At 42.2% G+C, this 19,657-nt stretch overlaps 1 protein-coding gene across 11 annotated transcripts in view; it reads left to right on the top strand.

Annotated features, from left to right (window-relative positions):
- The window catches only part of CBFA2T2 (CBFA2/RUNX1 partner transcriptional co-repressor 2), a 178,804-nt gene that overhangs the window by 91,436 nt on the left and 67,711 nt on the right, over positions 1-19,657 (top strand). For 3 of the 11 annotated variants that reach the window (XM_069077510.1, XM_069077514.1, XM_069077511.1), the window contains exons 2-3: positions 7,081-7,220; positions 8,950-9,510. The exons of 2 other annotated variants lie outside the window; for them this stretch is intronic. In XM_069077510.1, coding sequence (XP_068933611.1) covers positions 9,429-9,510 — 82 coding nt within the window. In that variant the 5' untranslated portion in view covers positions 7,081-7,220; positions 8,950-9,428. Of the gene's footprint in view, positions 1-7,080; positions 7,221-8,949; positions 9,511-10,853; positions 10,952-19,657 lie in introns of all 11 variants that reach the window. 6 more of the 11 variants (XM_069077512.1, XM_069077513.1, XM_069077516.1 and 3 more) reach the window with 5 other exon arrangements.

Below are 19,657 nucleotides of genomic sequence, written 5' to 3' on the forward strand. Positions count from 1 at the left end.
GCATAGGAAAAGGGACTGTTTTAGTTACTGTACTTAAATATATAGGAGGTCCCAAGAGTTTAAAACTGCACTGAGACTTTTGGGATACCCTGTGTATTAAGGGATGACAGGTGTGCCTTCACCTATAGATCAAGAGTGATCAAATAAGGTACATGTAGGCTCTATAGAAATGCTAACTTTCTAAAATGCCAAATAGCAAATACATTTGCCGACTTTAACAGGAACCCAACAGGACCCTCTGAAACTACTCTTGTCCATCATCTCCACATCTCATCTTTCTCCATCTTGATTTCGCTGTACCCTGGGTCAGCGTTAAAAATCAAATGGGAATTTTTGGGGAGTTTTGCAGAAGCCACAGATGACAAATGAAGGCCAGCAGAAGACACACAAAAAAGTTTAGAAGCTCAGAAATGCATAAAATATATTTTATGTATATTTTATCTTTTAATGCCATTAAATTCAGACTTCTTCTCTGGGACAGAGGGCCAAAAATTCTACACAGATTTTCCAGTTGGAGAGGGCACTGTGCCCTTAACCCCCATAATGTGAAGAGGATAACGGTACTCCCCAGCAACATTTTTTTTTTAAGCAATCGGGGTTAAGTAACTTGCTCAAGGTTACACGGCCAGTTATTTCTGGGTGTGGTGCTAAGTATCTGAGCCTGGATTTGATCCCTAGGTCATACCAACACTGGAGCCGGTGCTCTTACTCGCTGAGCCACCTGGCTGCCCCTACCCCAGCAACATTCTTGATCCAGATTTAGAGAGCCACATCAAGCGTGGGTGTGCCTAGAGCCCATGGGAGCTGTTGCACTTGGCTAACATCAGACAATTGCTTGTGCTGCCCTTGTCATCAGGAGACTGGCGCAGGATAGTGGGGGTTAGACTGTCTTACCAAGATCAAGGTTGAGCTGGATTCTAGTCTGGAGCTAAAGCTTCTTCTTAGGAGCCCTCCTCATCCTGCTGGGAGGCTTCACACTTCCTGAGGGTAGTAACCTTGAAGAAGTAATTGCCTAGTGTGGTTTTGCAGTGATGATTAATTACTACTAGTAGTCAGTTCCTTGAGGGCAAGAACTTTGTATCTCAGTACTTAGCCCAGTGTCTGACATATGCATAGTAGGTGCTTAATCATAAATAATATATAAATATTGGGGCTAGGTGGTACAGTGAATAGAGCACTGGCCCTGGAGTCAGGAGGACCTGAACTCAAATCTAGTCTCAGACACTTAACACAAAAACTAGCTGTGTGACCTTGGGCAAGTCACTTAATCCCAATTTGTCTTGCCTTCCTCCCTCTGAACCCCCCCTCCCAAAACAAAAAAATATTTAGAGATATTGCAGCCAATATAAATCAGGTCGCAAAGTACTTGTGTATATCATCTAATTTGAACCTTAGAACAATCCTACCAAGTATCTCCCTTTTATAGATTAAGAAATTCAGGCTTAAATTGGTAAACTAACTTGCCCAGAGTCACATCTAGGAAATAGCAGATGCGGTTTTGAATCAGTGTTGCTGACTCCAAGACTAGAATTTTATCCCGTATACTAGAAATTAGAAATAGATTTGTGGGAAACCTTGATGTTGAGATCTATGACAAAGTAAAATCTTGCAGGACAAGGATAATTCTTTTTGTGAGATGGGGGAGGGTGCAGAAGAGTGATTTGTATTCTTCCAAAATTATAGTCTCAGAGAAGAGACCTTGTGCACTAAAAGTTAGTTAAATAATATTCCTAGGGTCATATAACTAGTATGTGTCATGGGCAGGATTTAATGATATTGTTATTAGGTACTGTGGATATCATTCACATTTTGTAGATGAGGAAAGGGAGGCTCAGACAGCTTACCCATGGCCGTCCAGCTATTCTAGAGTTCTTTGTAAGGTTTCCTGATCTCAAAGATTAAGAGAAGGACACAAAAAGACGTAGATCTGAGTTTCAGAGCCACAACATTTATTATATTTACCAGTTGGTTGGGAGGGTTTTTTGGTTTGTTTTTAGAGGGGCAGGGAAGGTGGGGGAGGTGAGGAAGGATGGTTACTGCAAGCACCTCATCCCCTGTATTCCCCCATTCAGTTTGAGTTTCATATGAAACCCCTGGTTCTAGCTGAGATAGCCTTTTCTGAAGCTCCTCAGGCTGTGTTTTATTGGGTGTGAGGATATTATAGGGTATATAGGGCATAAGTATTCAAATTTAGGGCATTGTACTATAAAGACAAGATTGGCTCTCAAGGCTTGCAGTTGAGCAATTGGTATCTTTTGCTGAGTATAAGACTAGTATATACTCAAAACAATTCAAATTAAGGGCATTGTAAGACAAAGACATGACTGGCCCTCTGGGCTTGCGATGGAGGCATTGCTACTTGCTAGTAATATAGCTAAATATAAGCCCTGAGAATAGACTGGTCATTCCCAGAGAAGTCAGGACACCTCCACAGGATCCTGTGTCAGAGACCCAATTTGAACTCAGTTCTCCCTTCCTCCAAGCCCCTCACTCTTAAGTATTTATCTCATATAGAAGTCAGTAGAAGACCACAGCCCCCTAAGAAATGTAAGCAATTTTAAACGAAGGCTGCTCCTGCCACACACAGAAAGGCAGAAGATGCCAACTGTGGTCAGGCTCCCGAGCCGGATGGCAGCAGAACACAGAGCCTGCCATGGTGGCAGCCATGTCTGTTTGTTTGTGTCATTTCTGGGTTGGTCCCATCTCCCAGAAGAGAGTGGAAGAAGTTAGAATCCTGAAACTCATTCTCAGTGGCCAGCTCCCATGACGCGGTATGGGCTTTTTGGATGCCCTGTTCCAAGGGCTTTCTCTCTCCAAAGGAAAACTTAAGAGCCCTTTGTCATGGAAGCTGGTGGCAAAAATACTCTCCATATGTGCAGAATGTTCCCTGCTGAAAGCCGTGACCAAGAGAGAACAGAGAGAGGCAGACAGAGTGTCGCTAACACAGTTCCGTCCGGGGGGGACATCTGTGAGAAGCTCTTGAGGGGTGGAGTTTTCTCTTATCCCAGAACTAACTAGGACATCAGTCATTTGACAGCTTGCCCTGTTTACAGAATGCCTCACATTGACTCATCTCATCTAACCTTCAAGGCACCTCATTTAATGCTGGGCACTGACCCAGTGATGATTGAGCACAGATCAGGCCCTATGAATAGGGGGAGACATTTGGGTTCCCTTTATTTAACAGAACCAAAATGCACAATGCAGATAATAGGATCTGTTACTTCCAATCATGTTGTGGCATTGGTTGGTATGTTCTTCATCTTCCTGTCTATCTTGGTGCCCACTTTCAAGAGTTAATGTGGACACTCTTTCTGTATAGTTGCCAAGACAGCTGTCAAGCTAAAATCCATCTTCTCCAGCTAGTAGTAAAGGCTGTCATTTAAAGGCATCAAATAAGTGTTCTGTTAAAAGCTGTCCAAGACAAACACCCATGACCTGGAGGTTGAAGCCATTTGCTTACTGTAAAGTAAGGACTGAACCTTTTTTTTGTGCTGTGGTGGGGTCTGGCAAAACCTGTGGATTCCTTAGAGTCATGTTTTTAAAGGCAAAAAAAAAGTAGTTTTTCAAGTCGTTTTTCAGCCATATCCTACTCTTTATGACTCCATTTGGGATTTTCTTGGCAAAGATACTAGAGTGGTTTGCCATTTGCTTCTCCAGCTCATTTTACAGATGAGGAAACTGAGGCAAATAGAGTTAAGTGACTTGCTCAGGGTCACATAGCTAGTAAGTACCTGAGGCCAGATTTGAATTCAGGAAGATGAGTTTTCCTGACTCCAGGCCCAGCAGTTCTATCCACTTTCACAACTAGCTGTTCCCCCCATATACACACATATGTATGTATGTATGAATGTATGTAAATATTATCTACATCTAGTTTTTAAAGTTCATATGCCCTGGGTTAAGAACCCCTGCTCTAAAGGTAGCTAGTTCATGGTCCCTAGGGAGAAGTGATGGGAAGAGATGACTTAAGCTGTGAACTATAACAGAGTCCTGTCTTTGGCAGGGAGAGGAGAGTGCTTCTGGGGGAGCTGTTCCAGCCGCCTTTAATACTCCCACAAGGCAGCTGCATGAGGAGCTCGAGGGGAAGTTGTTTGGAACAGGGCCAACTGTGCCAAGAAGTACCATAAAAGGTACCTCAAAGGCCATCCAGGCCTGCCCCTGCATTTTATAGATTAGAAAACCGGGGCCTGGGGAGGCCAGGGGACTTACCCAGGGTCACACAGGTAATAAACATTGAAGCTGAGATCTGAACCCAAGTTCTCTTGATTATTTTCCATTTATCCTGTAAATATCTTGGGACTGGGGTTCTGGGTTTTTTTTTTTTTTTGCTTTAATTAACCTTTTTTTGTATCCTCAGAATTTAGCTCAGTACCTGGCACATAGTAGGCGCTCAGTGTTTATTGCCAAGAGTCAGGACTCTTATCACCATTCTGTTCTGATTCTCTCAGCTGAGGATACACATGGAACAATGTTTTCATGGGGTATTTTGTGTGAGGCCAGATCAGCTTGGTCCCTGCCCCCATCCTTTCTCCAGAGTCACCATTTCTTGACTAGGGAATCCAGAGAGTGAAACATGTCACTCGGTGAGCCTGTCACTGCCCTTCAGGCTCAGCAATCTGCTTTCTCTGGGACCTATGAATGAACTGTGTTGCAGACCTCCATAAGCTACTCTGATAGGTTTAAAATTTTTTTTTTATCGGTCTTAGAACTATATATTTTTTTTCTTCTACCTCACTCCTCATTTGAAACAGACCCCAGACAAATTGTGGGGATTAGATGAATCCTGGCTCATTACACTTAATTGGTATGGAGTAGGTACTTAAAAAATGCTTGTTGATTGATTGATAGTACAGACAGGGGAGAGACAGTGTGGAATGGTGGAACAAAGGCTAGATTTGGAGTCAAGGGATCTGGCTTCAGATTTTAGCTCCATCGTGTCTAATGGGGCTGGGAAAGAAGTCTTTGAGTAGGAGCTTAGCAACAGATGATATGACTGCTCACTGAAGACCAGTCTCCCCAAGGGTGCCAGGTGTTGCCTTTGTGGTCCTGGGCAGGGCACTGTGCTCCTCTGTACCTCCGTCTCCTCATCCGTGAAGTGAAAGGGTTCACCTAAATGACCTCCAAGGTGCCTTCCACCTCCAGGTCAAGAATCCTGTGTTGGAGAAGCCAGACCAGAAAATCTAACAGGAATGTGCTGCTCCTTGGACTGAAGAGACCCCATTTTTAGGAACCTTTGGCAAATAAGGCCCTTCCTTCTGCCTGGGCACAGCTGGTACTACTTTTCTCTATTGCTTTTTAGCACTTACTGTGTGTTGTGAAGGTGTGAAGAGACTGTGTCAAGCTGATGGGGCTCGGGCATGAGTACGTGTGTGGCAGCCGTTCCCTGCCAGGGACTCGAACGCCCCTGCTGCCTCAGGCCTGCTTCCTTCCAGATGCTGCTCTCACCATTCAGAGTGAGAATGAGCTTGAGAAGAGGATTTGCTCTTGAAATGGCGAAAAATTCTTACCTTGGCCCTCTTCCTACATGTGCTATTGATTAGAAAGGAGCATTGTCAGGCTCAAGTTGGGCTCGAAGACTGGGTTGTTTTTTTTTTACCCCAAGCTTTGCCCCCTCTCCTGTAGCATAAAAGGTAGAAAACAGTGGCCACACAGATGCCCGAAGGCTTTTGGAAAAGGAAAAAACCTCACATGCAATCCCTGTCATCCAGGAATTAGACATAGAGACAGCATGAATGGAAGCTCTGTGCCAATTCTGCTTAAACTTTATTTTATCCTAAAGTACCAGTCATATATTAATTACAGCTAGCATTTAGAGAGCATGTTAAGGCTTGTGAGGCTTTTTGCATGTTATTTCATTTGATCTATGCATGAGATATTGAACCTGTTAGTGCAGTATACCCAAGCCTTTCTTTAGTGACAAGTTTCAAATCTGCTCCTTAAAAGGTATATTAAAAACAAAATACCAATAGAATGAATATATCTATACACACACATATATGTATAAATTTTTTTTAAGTCTGCTCTATAGCAGGCAGACATCTTCAGAAACTAGAGAGTAGAGTGGCATCTACTTCTTCCCATGGGAAGGAGTTTGGACTTAGGATCATAGATTTTGAGTCAGAAGGTACCATAAAGGTGCTATAGATGGGTTTTATAGATGTAGACTCATCTTGTCAAAACCTCTTTTTACATTTGAGAAAACTAAAGGCCAGAGAGGCTAACCAGGAGTGTGAAACCTGTGGCCATCTAGGTCCTCAAGTATAGCCTTTTAAATGAGTCCAAGTTTTACAGAACAAATCCTTTTATTAAGGGGATTTGTTCTGTGAAGTTTAAATTCAAAGGACCACACTTGAGGACCTAGAGGGCCACAGGTTCCTCCCCCCCCCCCCTGGAAATAATTTGACAACAGCTATGAGCTAGGATTTGAACCCAAGTCCTCTGAAATTCTCTCCCCTTCCCCCAGCCAGCACTCTCCCACTGTACTACCATACATATTTATCCAGAATGAGTCAGGGGGTAGTCCCACTGAATTCTGTACATCTGCAGTATTTTGTTCAGTTCACAAGACTGGACACTTTGCCCAGCAGTAACTGTGGTGTGCCATGGGATGGGGGTGTGAGCTTAAGCTCTGCAGCCTTACATGTCAGAGACAGCCTTAGGAAATGTGGTATGGCCGAGAAGGGGGGCCATGGACAACAACAGGATCTGTAGCATGCAGGAATAACTCAGGCAGATTCCTCAGGTAGCCTTGATGTTGACTTGGGCAGCTTAAGAATACCAGCTTCGTGGGGTGCCCACTGGTATAGCGAACAATGGGCAAACCCCAGATCCGTCTAGAAGGGAGACCGGCCAGGCTTGCTTCATTCTTTTCAGTTACATCCATCCACCAATGTCACTAGCCACTTTCAAACACAGAGGATCTTACCTTTCTGTGTTTATAGAGGTATTCCTGAGAAGTTTAAAATCTAACCCTATTTTAAGTGCACTTGGGAACTAGTAATCATCATGGTTAGGTTTTTATTTTTTTAATTAAAATTTTATTGACATCCTTCATTTTCATATCACCATCATTTGTAGATTATATCTGTCCTTTGCCTCTGGAATTGAACTTCTCTCCCCTGCAACAAAGAGACAACCAACACAGTGACCACGTGTGACCAGTGCATGCCACATTCTGCCCCAGTGGCTTCCTGCACCTCTTGGCAAAGAGGAAGGAGGTATAGCTCATCTTTTGTTCGACAGGCCCAGTCTTGGCTATTCAGAGACACAGAGCCTTACGTCCTTTTGGAGGTCTTTTCATTTGCCTTGTTGACAACATGGATATTATTCTTCTGCTTATTTCACCTCAAGATACACAAGTCTTTCCCTGTTTCTCTGAATTCTCAGTTTTGCCACTTTTTACTTAACAGTATCGTGTTCCATCCATATGGTAACCATAATTTAAGTGACGCTTGAGGTGAATTCTTTCCTCCATTTCTTTGGAGGGATTAGGGGTGGCGAGATAACCCTACCTAGTCAGCAGGCCTTGGTTCTAGTCCTGATTCTGCCAGGACCAGCTAGGTGACTCCAGGCAAGCCCCTTTTCCTCTCTGGGCCTTAATTTCCTCATCTGTAAAAGAGGGAGGTGGATCTGATGGTCTCATTGTCTCTCCCAGTCTTAAAATCCAACTGTCTGCCGACTATGGCACCCATCAGTGCTTTTAACAGAAAAGCCTGAAGAACAAATCACAAACTTAGGTGATTGTGAACTGTAAGCAAGTTTTTCTCCTGAAGGTGGTGGTTGGGGTAACAGGCCCCCACCCCTCCTCCTGACACATACCTACATATATGTGTGTGTGTGTATGTGTGCATATATATATATACATATGTGTGTGTGTGTGTATATGTATATATATGCAGGCACCGAAATTGTCTGAAAAGTCCAGGGGAGCCAGAGGCGTTATCCCATGTTTTCAAACTCGGTTTGGGTAGCGGCACAAACAGCTGCCACACTGAATAATTGTCACGTCATTATGAGGGTTCCTGTCACTAACTGGTCTGTTTGTATAAATCGAGCTCTCACCACATGTGATTGGTAAAATTAGTTCTTGGGAAACTTTCTGCTGTTGAGGCCATCTGTTCCCTGCTCCCCAAATCCAGGATGAAGAGTTAGCTTTGAAGCCACATGGTAGAAAATGCGCATCAGCTCCTGCAGTTTCAGTGTGAAGTGTGTGAACAAGATGGGGGGAGGGGCAGGATGAGGGGTGGCTGGCTCATCCCTGGAGCTCTAAGTAAGCCCTGCAGGCAGCTCTCTTGCCAGTTGGCTTCAGTGGAGAAGCTAGGTTGCCTCCCTAGCCAAATGTCAGGACAGGCAGTGTCCTTTTTTTAGATTTTTGGAAGAAAGGTTCTAGGCAGCATGTATAGCTTCCTTTAGTGCTATTCCACCCCACCTCACCCCTCAGCATAAACACAAAGATGCTTTTTTTTGGAGGGAGTAAGGCAAGGCAATTGGGGTTAAGTGACTTGCCCAAGGTCACACGGCTAGTAAATGTGAAGTGTCTGAGGCTGGATTTGAACTCAGGTCCTCCTGACTCCAAGGCCCTGTGTTCTATTCAGTGTGTCACCTAGCTGCCCCTGCTTTTTTTTTTAACATTCCAATAATAACCCCCCTCCCCCATAGAATTCTCTCTTGTAAAAGTGTTATTAAGCAAAACTAATCAATCAACAAGCATTTATTAACTGCCTGCTTTGTACCAGACACAGTGCTAGGCACTGAGGATGCAAATACAGTAAATGAAATGATTCCTATTCTCAGAGACCTTGCTTTGGTAATGGGAGAGTCAGCCGGCCATATACAAGTATATCCAGAACAGTCAGTAAGCGTTCATTTAAGCGCCTACTGTGTGCTAGGAGCCATGGTTAGCACTGTGAATACAAAGAAAAGTAAATGGCAATCTCTTCTCTCAAGGGGCTCCCGCTCTAATGGGGAAGGCAGCGTGCAAGAACCAAGACGAAATACACAGCAGGGTAAACAGCCAGCCAGTCATCTGAGGGAAGGCACCTGGGAGAGCTTCTTACAGAAGGCTGAACTTCAGCTGGCGCCTGAAGGAAGCCAGAAGAAGAAATACAAGTGACAAGTAGCCAAATGTAAGGCAGAGGGCGATAAGGCATTCACACTTAGCGAGTGGGAAGCGAGAGAGGCTTCACGGAGATGTTGCGTGAGCTGGGTCTTGAAGGAAGAGAGGGATTCTGCAAGTCCAGTACACCAGCCTCCTGGTGACACGTGCCTCGTTCTGCACCTGCAGACCACCACCTCTCTGCCCAAAGAAGGAAGGCCTGCTTCCTGCCCTTGAGGGATTTGTGGTCTCCTAGGGGATAAATGATACCCATCAGCAAACGAACAGGTTGCAGAGTAGACTGTGAAGTGCATACAAAATCCAGCATATTATGAGATATTATACAGAGGAAGAGCTCAGTAATGTAGAGTTTGTTTTAGACTATATGGAATTACACGGGCAAAGTCATATGGGTAAGTATGGCTTTGTTATGTTATATGTAGATCATATGTGAGTATACACACACATATATAAATCATAAGAGAAAGAAGAGAGATGGAGAGGCATCCACATGGACATATATACACATATAGATGTCTATATATTTCCCACTATCTCTCTTCATATATACATGTATATATACACATTCCTATATCTATACACATGCATGCATGCATACATACATACATACATATACATGTGTTGGCAGATAGGTGGTACAGTGGATAGATCACTAGGCCTGGAGGCAGGAAGACCTAAGTTCAAATGTGACCACAGACACTTTACTAGCTTTGTAACCCTGTGGGCAAATCACTTCTGTTTGCTTTAGTTAACTCGTCTATGAAATGAGCTGGAGAGGGAAATGGCAAACCACTCCAGTATCTGCCAAGGAAACCCCGAATGGGATCATGAAAAGTAGGACGTGACTGAAAAATGACGGGACAACAACACACACACACACACACACACACGAATACGTAGATATGCTGCCAAAGGTTAAGCATTTTTACATCTTATTTTACTTATTATACTTAATATTCTGATTTATAAGCTCTGCCTCTTTTGTTGTTTTCCCCACACTAAAGTAATACAGTGAAAGAATACTGTCAGTAAACATTTATGTAGCACCGACTATGTGTTCTGGAGATGTAAATTTGAAAAGAGAGGAGTGGTCCTTGCCCTCATGAAGTTTTCAGTCTAATGAAGGAAACAAAAAAAAAAAAAGTAAGCTGGAAAGGGAAGATAATGTAACCCTGAGAAGTCCCAGCATAGTGCAGCCAGGTGAGAGGAGAGGAGACGTCTGAGCAGAACTCTGTCCTCAAGCAGAGCCCAGGGCGCCACCCTCCATCAGTCACTCCAGTACTTGGATTGAGATCAGTAGGCCTAAGTTTGCTTCTGGGCTCTGCTTCTTACCAGTGACCCTGGTAGTCACTTTTAACCTCTTTGGGCTTTCAGTTTGTCCTATTGTATAGTGATCAAGTTAGGATGGTTGGCAAGGTCTCTTCCAATTCAATTAGGCAAATGTTTATTAAGTACCTACTGTATGCTCAGCACTGGGGAGACAAAAGCAAAAACAAAACCTATCCTGCCATCAACAGACTTACAAAGGAATAGAACATTGAGGTGCATAAGTAGCAGAGTGGATAGAGTGCTGGGCATGGAGGTAGGAAAACCTGGGTTCGAATCCTACTTCAGATATTTACTAGTTTTGTGACCCTGGACACAACCTCTCAGTGATGAAAGTTCCTTATTTATAAAATAACAAGTTTGTATTTGATGGCTTCTAATTCTTAAATCTACATTCCTATGTATTCAGGGATCGAAGAACTGCAATTAAGGAGGGAGAGAACACTAAACTTAGAGACATCAGAGGAGGCTTCATGGAGGAAGGAGGTGCCACCTGAGGAAGCTGAAGTAAAGAGAAAATGCATTCTAGACACGGGGGATGGCTTGTATAAGTGTTCTCAAAGGTTCTTAAGTTGGGATCAGTAAACAGATTGCAGGGGGTTCATGAATTTAGATGGGAAAAATTGCATCTTAATTTTCACTAACTTATAGCTGAATTTGCATTCCCCCCTTAATTATGGATGTAGGCAATAATTTGAAAGGGTGTGTAGGCTTCAACAGATTGCCAGAGGATTCCCCATCAATCAACAGATTCCCCATCCCCAAAAGGTTAAGAATTCCCCCTGTAGGTGCTAGCATAATATGACTCCCCATCACACCTTACTTCTTTTATGGCACATCATTAAATGTTTTCTGTCGAGGGGTATCCCAGTCCTATTAAAAGGCTTCATGAATGACCCAGCGTATAGGCCGTCTGCTTGGGCATTGGACTGGGCAGAGAGCCCACAGCTCTCTGTGCTAAACAAGCCCCAGAGCTATGCCAGGACAGCTTCCAGCCACATCCTGACTCTCAGGGGATGTGATTGGGACACCACTAGCCCAGTCACAGAGGGCATCCCCCAGCCTGTGCTCTGTAGCAAAGGCAGATTAGCTAGAGGTGTTGGAGAATCTTCTCAGCAGCAAAGAAGCCATATGTCTGTCATATGATGTCTGTAACATCAGAGGCACCATTAATTTAGACAGAGAGAGACTGGATGTGCCTCAAGTAACATGGCCTTGGCCTGTGTCATTTCACCAAAAAATAAATAAACACTTTTCAGATGTTATAAAGGAAGAGCCCACACAGGTCCTTTGAGTGTAACCTCACTATAGCATGGTACATCCGGCTGGGTGTTCCTTAGATCCATCAACCAATCAGTCAGTCAGCAAACACCTATTAAACCCCATTCCAGGTCCTGTGTTTTGTGCTGAGGATACCAAGACAGCTTAAATACTTAGCATGTTCTGTCAACCAAGACCAGCCTAGCTTAGCACTGTCTCCTGGGGGGGACTGGCTCTGGTTCCAGGGCTTCCACTTGAGACTCTTCCCCCCTTGCCCCAGCATGCACACCGCCATCTAGTTCTCTTTCCTAATCCACTCTGATTCATTAAAATTAACTTCCTGTTGTGATTATTTTTGCCTGATAATTTTTTTTTTGTTAACACCTGTGGTATGCCTATAAGTGGGTCCCAAAGCTCTTCAGCAGTCTTTGTCAGTTTGGTAAGTGTGAGATGGAAGGGGAGGAAAATAAACATTTATTAATTGCCTACTGTGTGCCAAGCACTATGCTGACTTTACACTTACTTTCATTTGGTCCTCACAGCAACCCTGTGAGTTAGGTGCTATTATTATCTCCATTTTACAATTGAGGAAACCGAGGCAGACATAGTTAAGTGACATGCAACTAGCAAGTGTCTGAGTCCATATTTGCCCTCCTGACTCCAAGCCCAGCATTCTATTGACTGTGCTCCCTGCCTAGCTAATAATAAACAATAATAGCAAAATTTATATAGACTACTATGTGCCAGACACCATATTAAGCGCTATACAATTATTATCTCATTTGATCTTCATAACAGTTCTTGGAGGTAGGTGATATTCCCATTTTATAATTGGGGAAACTGAGGCAGACAGTTAAATGACTTGCTTAGGGTCATACAACTAACAAGTGTCTGAGGCCAGATTCCTGACTCAGGCCCAGGGCTTTATCTACTGTGGCACCTCGCTAGTAGAACATTAAAGTTGCTCTAATTTTCATTTCTTTATTTAATTTGAATTTATTTAACTTTTATAAATTTTAACCAGAACCTTTATGTATCTTGTCTGTAAGACCTTTATCAGAGATACTTGCGGCAAAGATTTTTCTCCCTAGTTCCCTTCAGGTTTTAACTACCTTGGTTTTGTTTCCACAAAAACTTTAAAATTTTATATAATCAGATTTGTCTGTTTTAGCCTCTTTGAGCCTCTCTATCCCTTGCTCTGTCATGAACTCTTGTCTACAGATCCAAAAAGGTAATTCTTCCTTTTTCTTCTAATTTGTTCATGAAGTCACCATTTATGTCTTAAATCATGTATCCATTTGGAACTTAGATCTTGGTATATGGTATAAGGTATTGATCTATGCCTAATTTCTGCCAGATGACTTTCCAGTTTTCCCCAATTTTTGTTGAATAGTGGGTTCCTACCTCTGTGGCCTGGAGTCTTGGATTTTATCGAAACTGTGCTACCCCTTAACAGTAACTATAGTTCACATCTTCCTACCACTTTTAAGGTCTATGAAACACTTTCTCCACAACAGCTGTTAGGTAGGCAGTGCAAGCATTATGTACATTTTACAGGTGAGGAAACCGAGGCCCAGAGAAGCTAAGTGACTTACCCATGGTCACACAGCTCAGAAGTATCAGGGTCTAGAGCTTTTAGCTTTGCTCTAGTGCTCCAGCTACAGCATTCAGTGATTCTCAGTGGACTTCTTTTTTCAAATGACAGATACATTCTCTTCAGAAAAGGCTAACTTGTTCACTTGGATGATGCCAGTTAGCCTGGAGAGAGACTAAAAAGATAAGTGGCTAACTCCTGAGTGGGAGACACAGGAGAGTTATTTGTTATTCTGTATGAGTAAGCGTCTTAGTTTAACTCAGTTCCATTCAGTAAGCATCTATTAAGGTCCTACATGGGCACAGTGATTAGAGCGTCCAGCCTAAAGTCAGGAAGACTCATCAAATCCAGCCTCAGACACTTACTAGCTGTGTGACCCTGGGCAAATCAGTTACCCCAGTTTGCTTCAGTTTCCTTATCTGTAAAATGAGCTGGAGAAAGAAATGGCAAACTACTTCAGTATCTTTGCCAAGAAAACCCCAAATGGGGTCACAGAGAGTTGGACAGGACTGAAATGGTTGAAAAGATCCTACTAGATGCCATACAAAGACAAAAAAAAATTGCATAGGCGTGGTGGAGGAATATATAACTTGTACTTAAATAATATGAAGTATATACAAAGCAAATATACTGGGGGTGGGGAGGGGAGGGAAGCACTAACAGTTTCGAAGGCCTAAGAGGGACCTTTTGTGAGAGTTCTCACTTGGACTGAGCCAAGTTGTGATCCAGTGTTGATTCCCCAGTCTTATTGATTACAAGTCAAGACAAGAAGTCTTTATATATCTTAATTCAACAATAAGGTGGTGAATTGGATTTTCATAAAGCTGGATGAACTAGCCATAAGTGTAAACCAAGGCCTGTGATGTTGGAGTCAACATGTGATGGCTCCACTATTCATAGTGGTAAAAAGAGCTTGTTCAAGAAATCTTTACAGATTTTTTTTTAAATTTCTCATCTATTTGTTGCCCTCCTTCCAGTTTCATCCTTAAATTCCATTAATCAAATGGTGTTAATTTCAGGAGCCAGTGAATTACTAAGCTTCTTTCTCTTCCTAACTCTTACCATGGAAGTGCCCAGGTAGATAGTCCAAACAGCTGATAATTCCAAAATCTTCTATATTTATATTGGAGACCTAACCTTTCACTTGGGTATTTGATTGGGTATTTGATTCACACATTAAGGGCCAGCTTAGATGGAGAAAATTGCAATTCAAAAGTGTTTATGAATAACTGAGAATTGACTAAGAATTGTAGGAGTAGTCTCTATTATTGGCTAAAAAAAAATAGCTGAGGAATGACCCTGTCAGCTTACTTGTTTCAGAAGACCCTAGCTTTGTCACTCATTAACTATATAACCTTTGGCAATGCATTTGCCCACTCTAGGTCTTGTTTTTGCCTCCATAAAATGGAGAGAAGGGGGTAAGATTATATGATGCCTTAAGTTGTCTTCTGACTTAAATTCTTTCAGTTTACTCTATCTATCTCTATTTGCTGCCTATACCTCTTTTTTTCTCCTTTTATTCCCTGTTTCCATATCCCTCACTTCCCAAAAAAGGGACACACATTGGAGCAATGGCATTAGATCAGTAGGGTTAGTTTCTGATTTGGGGAACATAGACTTTAAGAGCTAGACAAGATTTCCAAAGTCAATGCAGCCCACTTTGGTACACATCAGTAATGGTGTCAGAAATAGGATGTAGTACCACTTACATTACAGATGAGGAAATTAAGGCCCAGGAGATGAAGTGATTTGCCCAAAATCACAGTAGCTGGGTTGGGATTTGAGCCCACTTCCTCTGACTTGGAATCTAGCAGTTTTTTCCAGTGTATCCTGCTTTCTTCATTTCTTCAGTGAACTTCATTAAGAATTCTTCCTTAGAGAAAGTAAACATTTCTACAGTATTCAGCTCTTTGTTGGCACTAAAATGGAGTTTGTTGCAAGGAGAGTGCTTTGCAAACCTTGAAGCTATATGTAAATTTGAGTTATTGTTAATTGATTTATTAATTGCTCTCTTGCTGTCATAATTTACCTGTTTGTAAGGGTCTCTCACAGTTGCCTCTGTACCTAAATCTTACTCTTAGAACCTCACTCCCTTGTTGGAAGAAAATTTTAACTGGTTTTAGGCTTCATGTCCTCATGTGGAGAGAAAAAAAATCATAAATGAATCTCCACCAAGTGGTGATAGGCTACTACTATCCAATTTTTATGCCACCCTTATTAAGTCAGGTTTACCCCTTTCTCCAAGATCTTCCTTGATGCCCTCCCCACCCTAGCCAGGAGTGTCTCCTCCTTTTTGTGATAATGATCCTCTCCTCTCAGATCTCCTTCACCTCTCTAATGCACTCATCATCTAAAATTGTGTTGTAGCTCTCTGTGTGAGGTGTGTTATCCATTCCCCTACTAGAATACAAGCTCACTTGGGGCAGGAACTATGTCTTATTTGTGTCTTCTCCAGTATCAGTATGGTGCTTTGTATACAGTAGGCACTTAATAAATATTTATTGAATGAATGAATTCTCACAATACCAGGCACTGACAATGAGTGTTGTATTTTCTAGCAAAATGTGTACATTTCTTCTTCCTCCTACTGCACTGAGCTTCATTAGGTCTGGGCCTGGGCCTAATCCCTCTCTGTGCACTCCTGTAAGTGCCAGCCTCAGGGCCCTGCAGGCTCTCGGGAAATGTTAACTAAATTAATCTTACTCATGCTTTCTGTACGGAAGCAGACGAGGTGGATGCTCACATCTGGAACGCTCATTCCAAACATTTCGTTCAGAAAGTTTTAATTACAGTATAAGTTCCTGATAGAAAGCAGTGAAAGTAGTTGAAAGATGTCAATGCTGCTTGACAAATTCCAACAGTCATAAGATCTTATTGTTACAAGAGGCCCAGGAGGTCATCTGGTCTAACCTTTTACCCAGCAGAGGAATCTCTGTTCTGCAGACTATAATTTTTTTCAGGGGATGAATTTTTTTCATATCAAACATGCATGTTCAAATCTTTTGCTAATTTGAAATGCTATTCTTATTGGAGAAAAAATATACAAAATTTTAAAATCTCTCTGTAGTGTAAGACCAGAAGCAGTTATCTGTCTTGCCATTGATTTTTGGGTTGCAATTCCTAAACTTGGAAAGCTGCTATGTTTTATTTCAACTGCATTCTCTGTATTATAACCCAGTAGCTATAAAATACATGAGCCCACTGATCTTCTATAAAGCCTTCTCATATTTGACTGGACTCATCATATTGTAAGCATCATGAAGGCAAGTACAAAGGACTTAGTTTTCCTTTGTGTCCAGGACAAAGCTTTGCACACTGGAGGCACACACAGCCAGTATTTGCTAAATAAATGCATGCATTTAGTGACCATCCTCCAAGGTATATGTGAAGTTTGTCTGAAGAATTTTTTGTCAATTTATGGAAAAAAAGACCTTAGGTAAGTTTCTTCCTTATTTTTATGCCTCAGTTTCTCTATCTGTAAAACAGTTCTTCCACACCTGCCGGTTTTGAGTCTGAGTTTTTAATTTGGGAGGGTAGGGGCTGGGGGGTGGGGGTGCGTAGGGGTAGAATGGGGAGAATAGTAGACCTATTATTTTTTAAATGGCATAGGGAACTTTCAGTAAGGAAACTCCATCTGCGAGTGGAGACTGGCCCTACAATCTACAGTTTTAAAGTGTTCCCTGTGACTGATGGGTTAAATGATCCACCTTGGGTCACATAGACATGGCCTATCATTGGCAAGATTGAACCCAGCTAACTTTTCCTGGTTCTGAGAATGGATCCATTTCTCCATAGCTGTCTCTTGGAATTTTTAGCAGTCTTAGTTTCATAAATAAGAATGAAACTTGGGGCGGCTAGGTGGTACAGTCAGTAAAGTGCCAGCCCCAGAGTTAGGAGGACCTGAGTTCAGTTCCGGCCTCAGACACTTAACACCCACACAAAAAAACTAGCCGTGTAACCTTGGGCAAGTTACTTAACCCCAATTGCCCTCCCAAAAGGCAAAAAAAAAAAAAAAGAATGAAACTTAATTTGCTTTTAATCAGACAAGTTGCTTATGGGTCAGCTTGTTTGACCAGTCCTCTTTCTATATATCCTGTCTTCCTAGTGGTCTCTTGCTTGTCTTCCTTTCCTTCAGCTTTTTTGGGAGGGAAGAAGACTTATAATTTCATTTACTATGGGGAATTCCCAGCATGGAAAGTAAATTATGGTTACTTAGAGAGTTTCCTGGGCACTGAAAATTTAAATGACGGGGCGGCCAGGTAGCACAGCCAGTAAGAGCACCGGCCCCAGTATCAGGATGACCTGGGGATCAAATCTGGGCTCAGACACTTAGCACCCACCCAGAAACACCTGGCCGTGTTATCTCGAGCAAGTTACTTAACCCCAATTGCTTTAAAAAAAAAAAAAAGAAAGAAATTTTAAATGACATGGTCACATAGCCAGTATTTCAAACGTAACAATTGAAGCCAGTTCTTTCTGACTCCAAGACTGGGCTTCCTGTCATATATATTACTCTCTTTCAACTTAAACTGTTGAAATTCTTTATCACCTCTAAAGACATCCAGGTTCTTGGAAGACATTCATGCCTTAGAGTAGTGATTCTTAATGTAGGGTCCAAACCGCCCCCCACCAGAAGGTCAGTGGATAGATTTTGTGGGGGGGGATGTTTATAAACTTAGATGGAGGAAAATGGCATCTTTATTTTTTGAACTATGAATTTTTTTTTTTTAAAATAAAACATTAAGAAAGTGTCCAGAGGCTTTAACACACTGCCAAATGTGGGATCTAAGATATACAAAAAAGGTTAAGACTTAGACTATAGTTCTCAATGTTCTACAGTTAGAATGTAGGACCTTTACTGGGGAGATGGTGTATGGAGAGGGGAATTTTTTATTTAAGTAAAACTGAAGCCAGATTTCCAAAGTTCATTTTAAATAAAGGGCAACAAGGAGCATTGGTGTTTAACCCAGGTAGGATCTCTCCTTCAGAAGAGAACACAAATAGGCATAAAGTTAATGGCCAGTCCTTTGAGCACATGTTCACATGCAAGTTGAATTATGCTTGGCTAATGTAGGTAAAACCAAAATGTAATAGAACTCAGAATCATCCAGTTAAGTACATGGATTTATTGAGTTTGTAGACCCATCTAGGTGTTAATAGAGGAAGTAAGAGAACTTCATCATGTGTTCTTACCTTCCATTCAGTTCACATATTTCCTCAGTACTTACTATGTGTTTACTCAAGTGCTTGTTGATTTAACATTTGGCATTGTGGGTATCCTGATGGAGGGTACAGTTGGCCAGTAGGATTCTCGTCACTGCCCTATCCTTCCTACCCCATTTGTCTCTGGATATTTAATCAACCATACCTATTATAACAGCTCTTTTTTTTTTAAAGCCTAGGGACACAACGATAACCCTTCATGTACACGCTATCCTCTCCTGCTTCATGGAATTAATATTAAACAAAAAGTTATGAATATAATCACAATAGTTCAGACCCCCCCCCCAGTCAGGAAAATTTCCTAATGGTTAGGCAGAGATTTGGCTCTCTGCTCTGATTTAAATTTATGTTTATTTCTAACTGACCTCTGACCTCTTTATGTTTGAGGCAAAAAAATCAGGTTACCTAAAATGTTAGGATAATGAAATAAGTAGAATATGCTGCCATAAATTGTTGGTGAAGGGGAGTTGGTGAAAGAGCAGACTTTTTTTCTTGGAATTTCCTTCAGTCTTTGAAGAAGTGGGTACGAATGGTGGTTTCAACCAGAGCTTTGCTCTAGAATGCCTATGATAGCCCTCCTTCATCTCTTCTGTCTCTGCTGCAGCTAAGTCCTCCTTCCAATTTCTCCTTTTCTTTGTTTCCCCTACTCTACCACTCTTTCTGGCTCAACTTGTTAAATCTCATGTAGGGTTGGGAAGCAAACCTTATTTAATGCTGTTGTTCTGCTGTTGGGGTACCCATTCCTTTCAGTCAGTCTCTTACAGACTATGTGTATTTCTTTTTTTTTTTTTTAAAGCAATTGGGGTTAAGTAGCTTGCTCAAGGTTACACGGCCAGTTATTATTTCTGGGTGTGGTGCTGAGTATCTGAGCCTGGATTTGATCCAAGTCATCCCGACACTGGAGCCGGTGCTCTTACTTGCCGAGCCACCTGGCCACCCCTAAGCAATTGGGGTTAAGTAACTTGCTCAAGGTTACACGGCCAGGTGTTTCTGGGTGGGTGCTAAGTGTCTGAGCCCGGGATTCGATCTCCAGGTCTTCTCAACACTGGAGCTGGTGCTCTTACTCGCTGTGCTACCTGGCCGCCCCTAGACTATGTGTATTTCTTTAAGAGCTCTGGGGAAAGATGCAATTCTCC

This window comes from Petaurus breviceps, unplaced genomic scaffold, assembly GCF_028583685.1.
Source record: "Petaurus breviceps papuanus isolate PSGF00001 unplaced genomic scaffold, PetGlider_PUasm1.0 90994, whole genome shotgun sequence".
Lineage (NCBI taxonomy): Eukaryota > Metazoa > Chordata > Mammalia > Diprotodontia > Petauridae > Petaurus > Petaurus breviceps.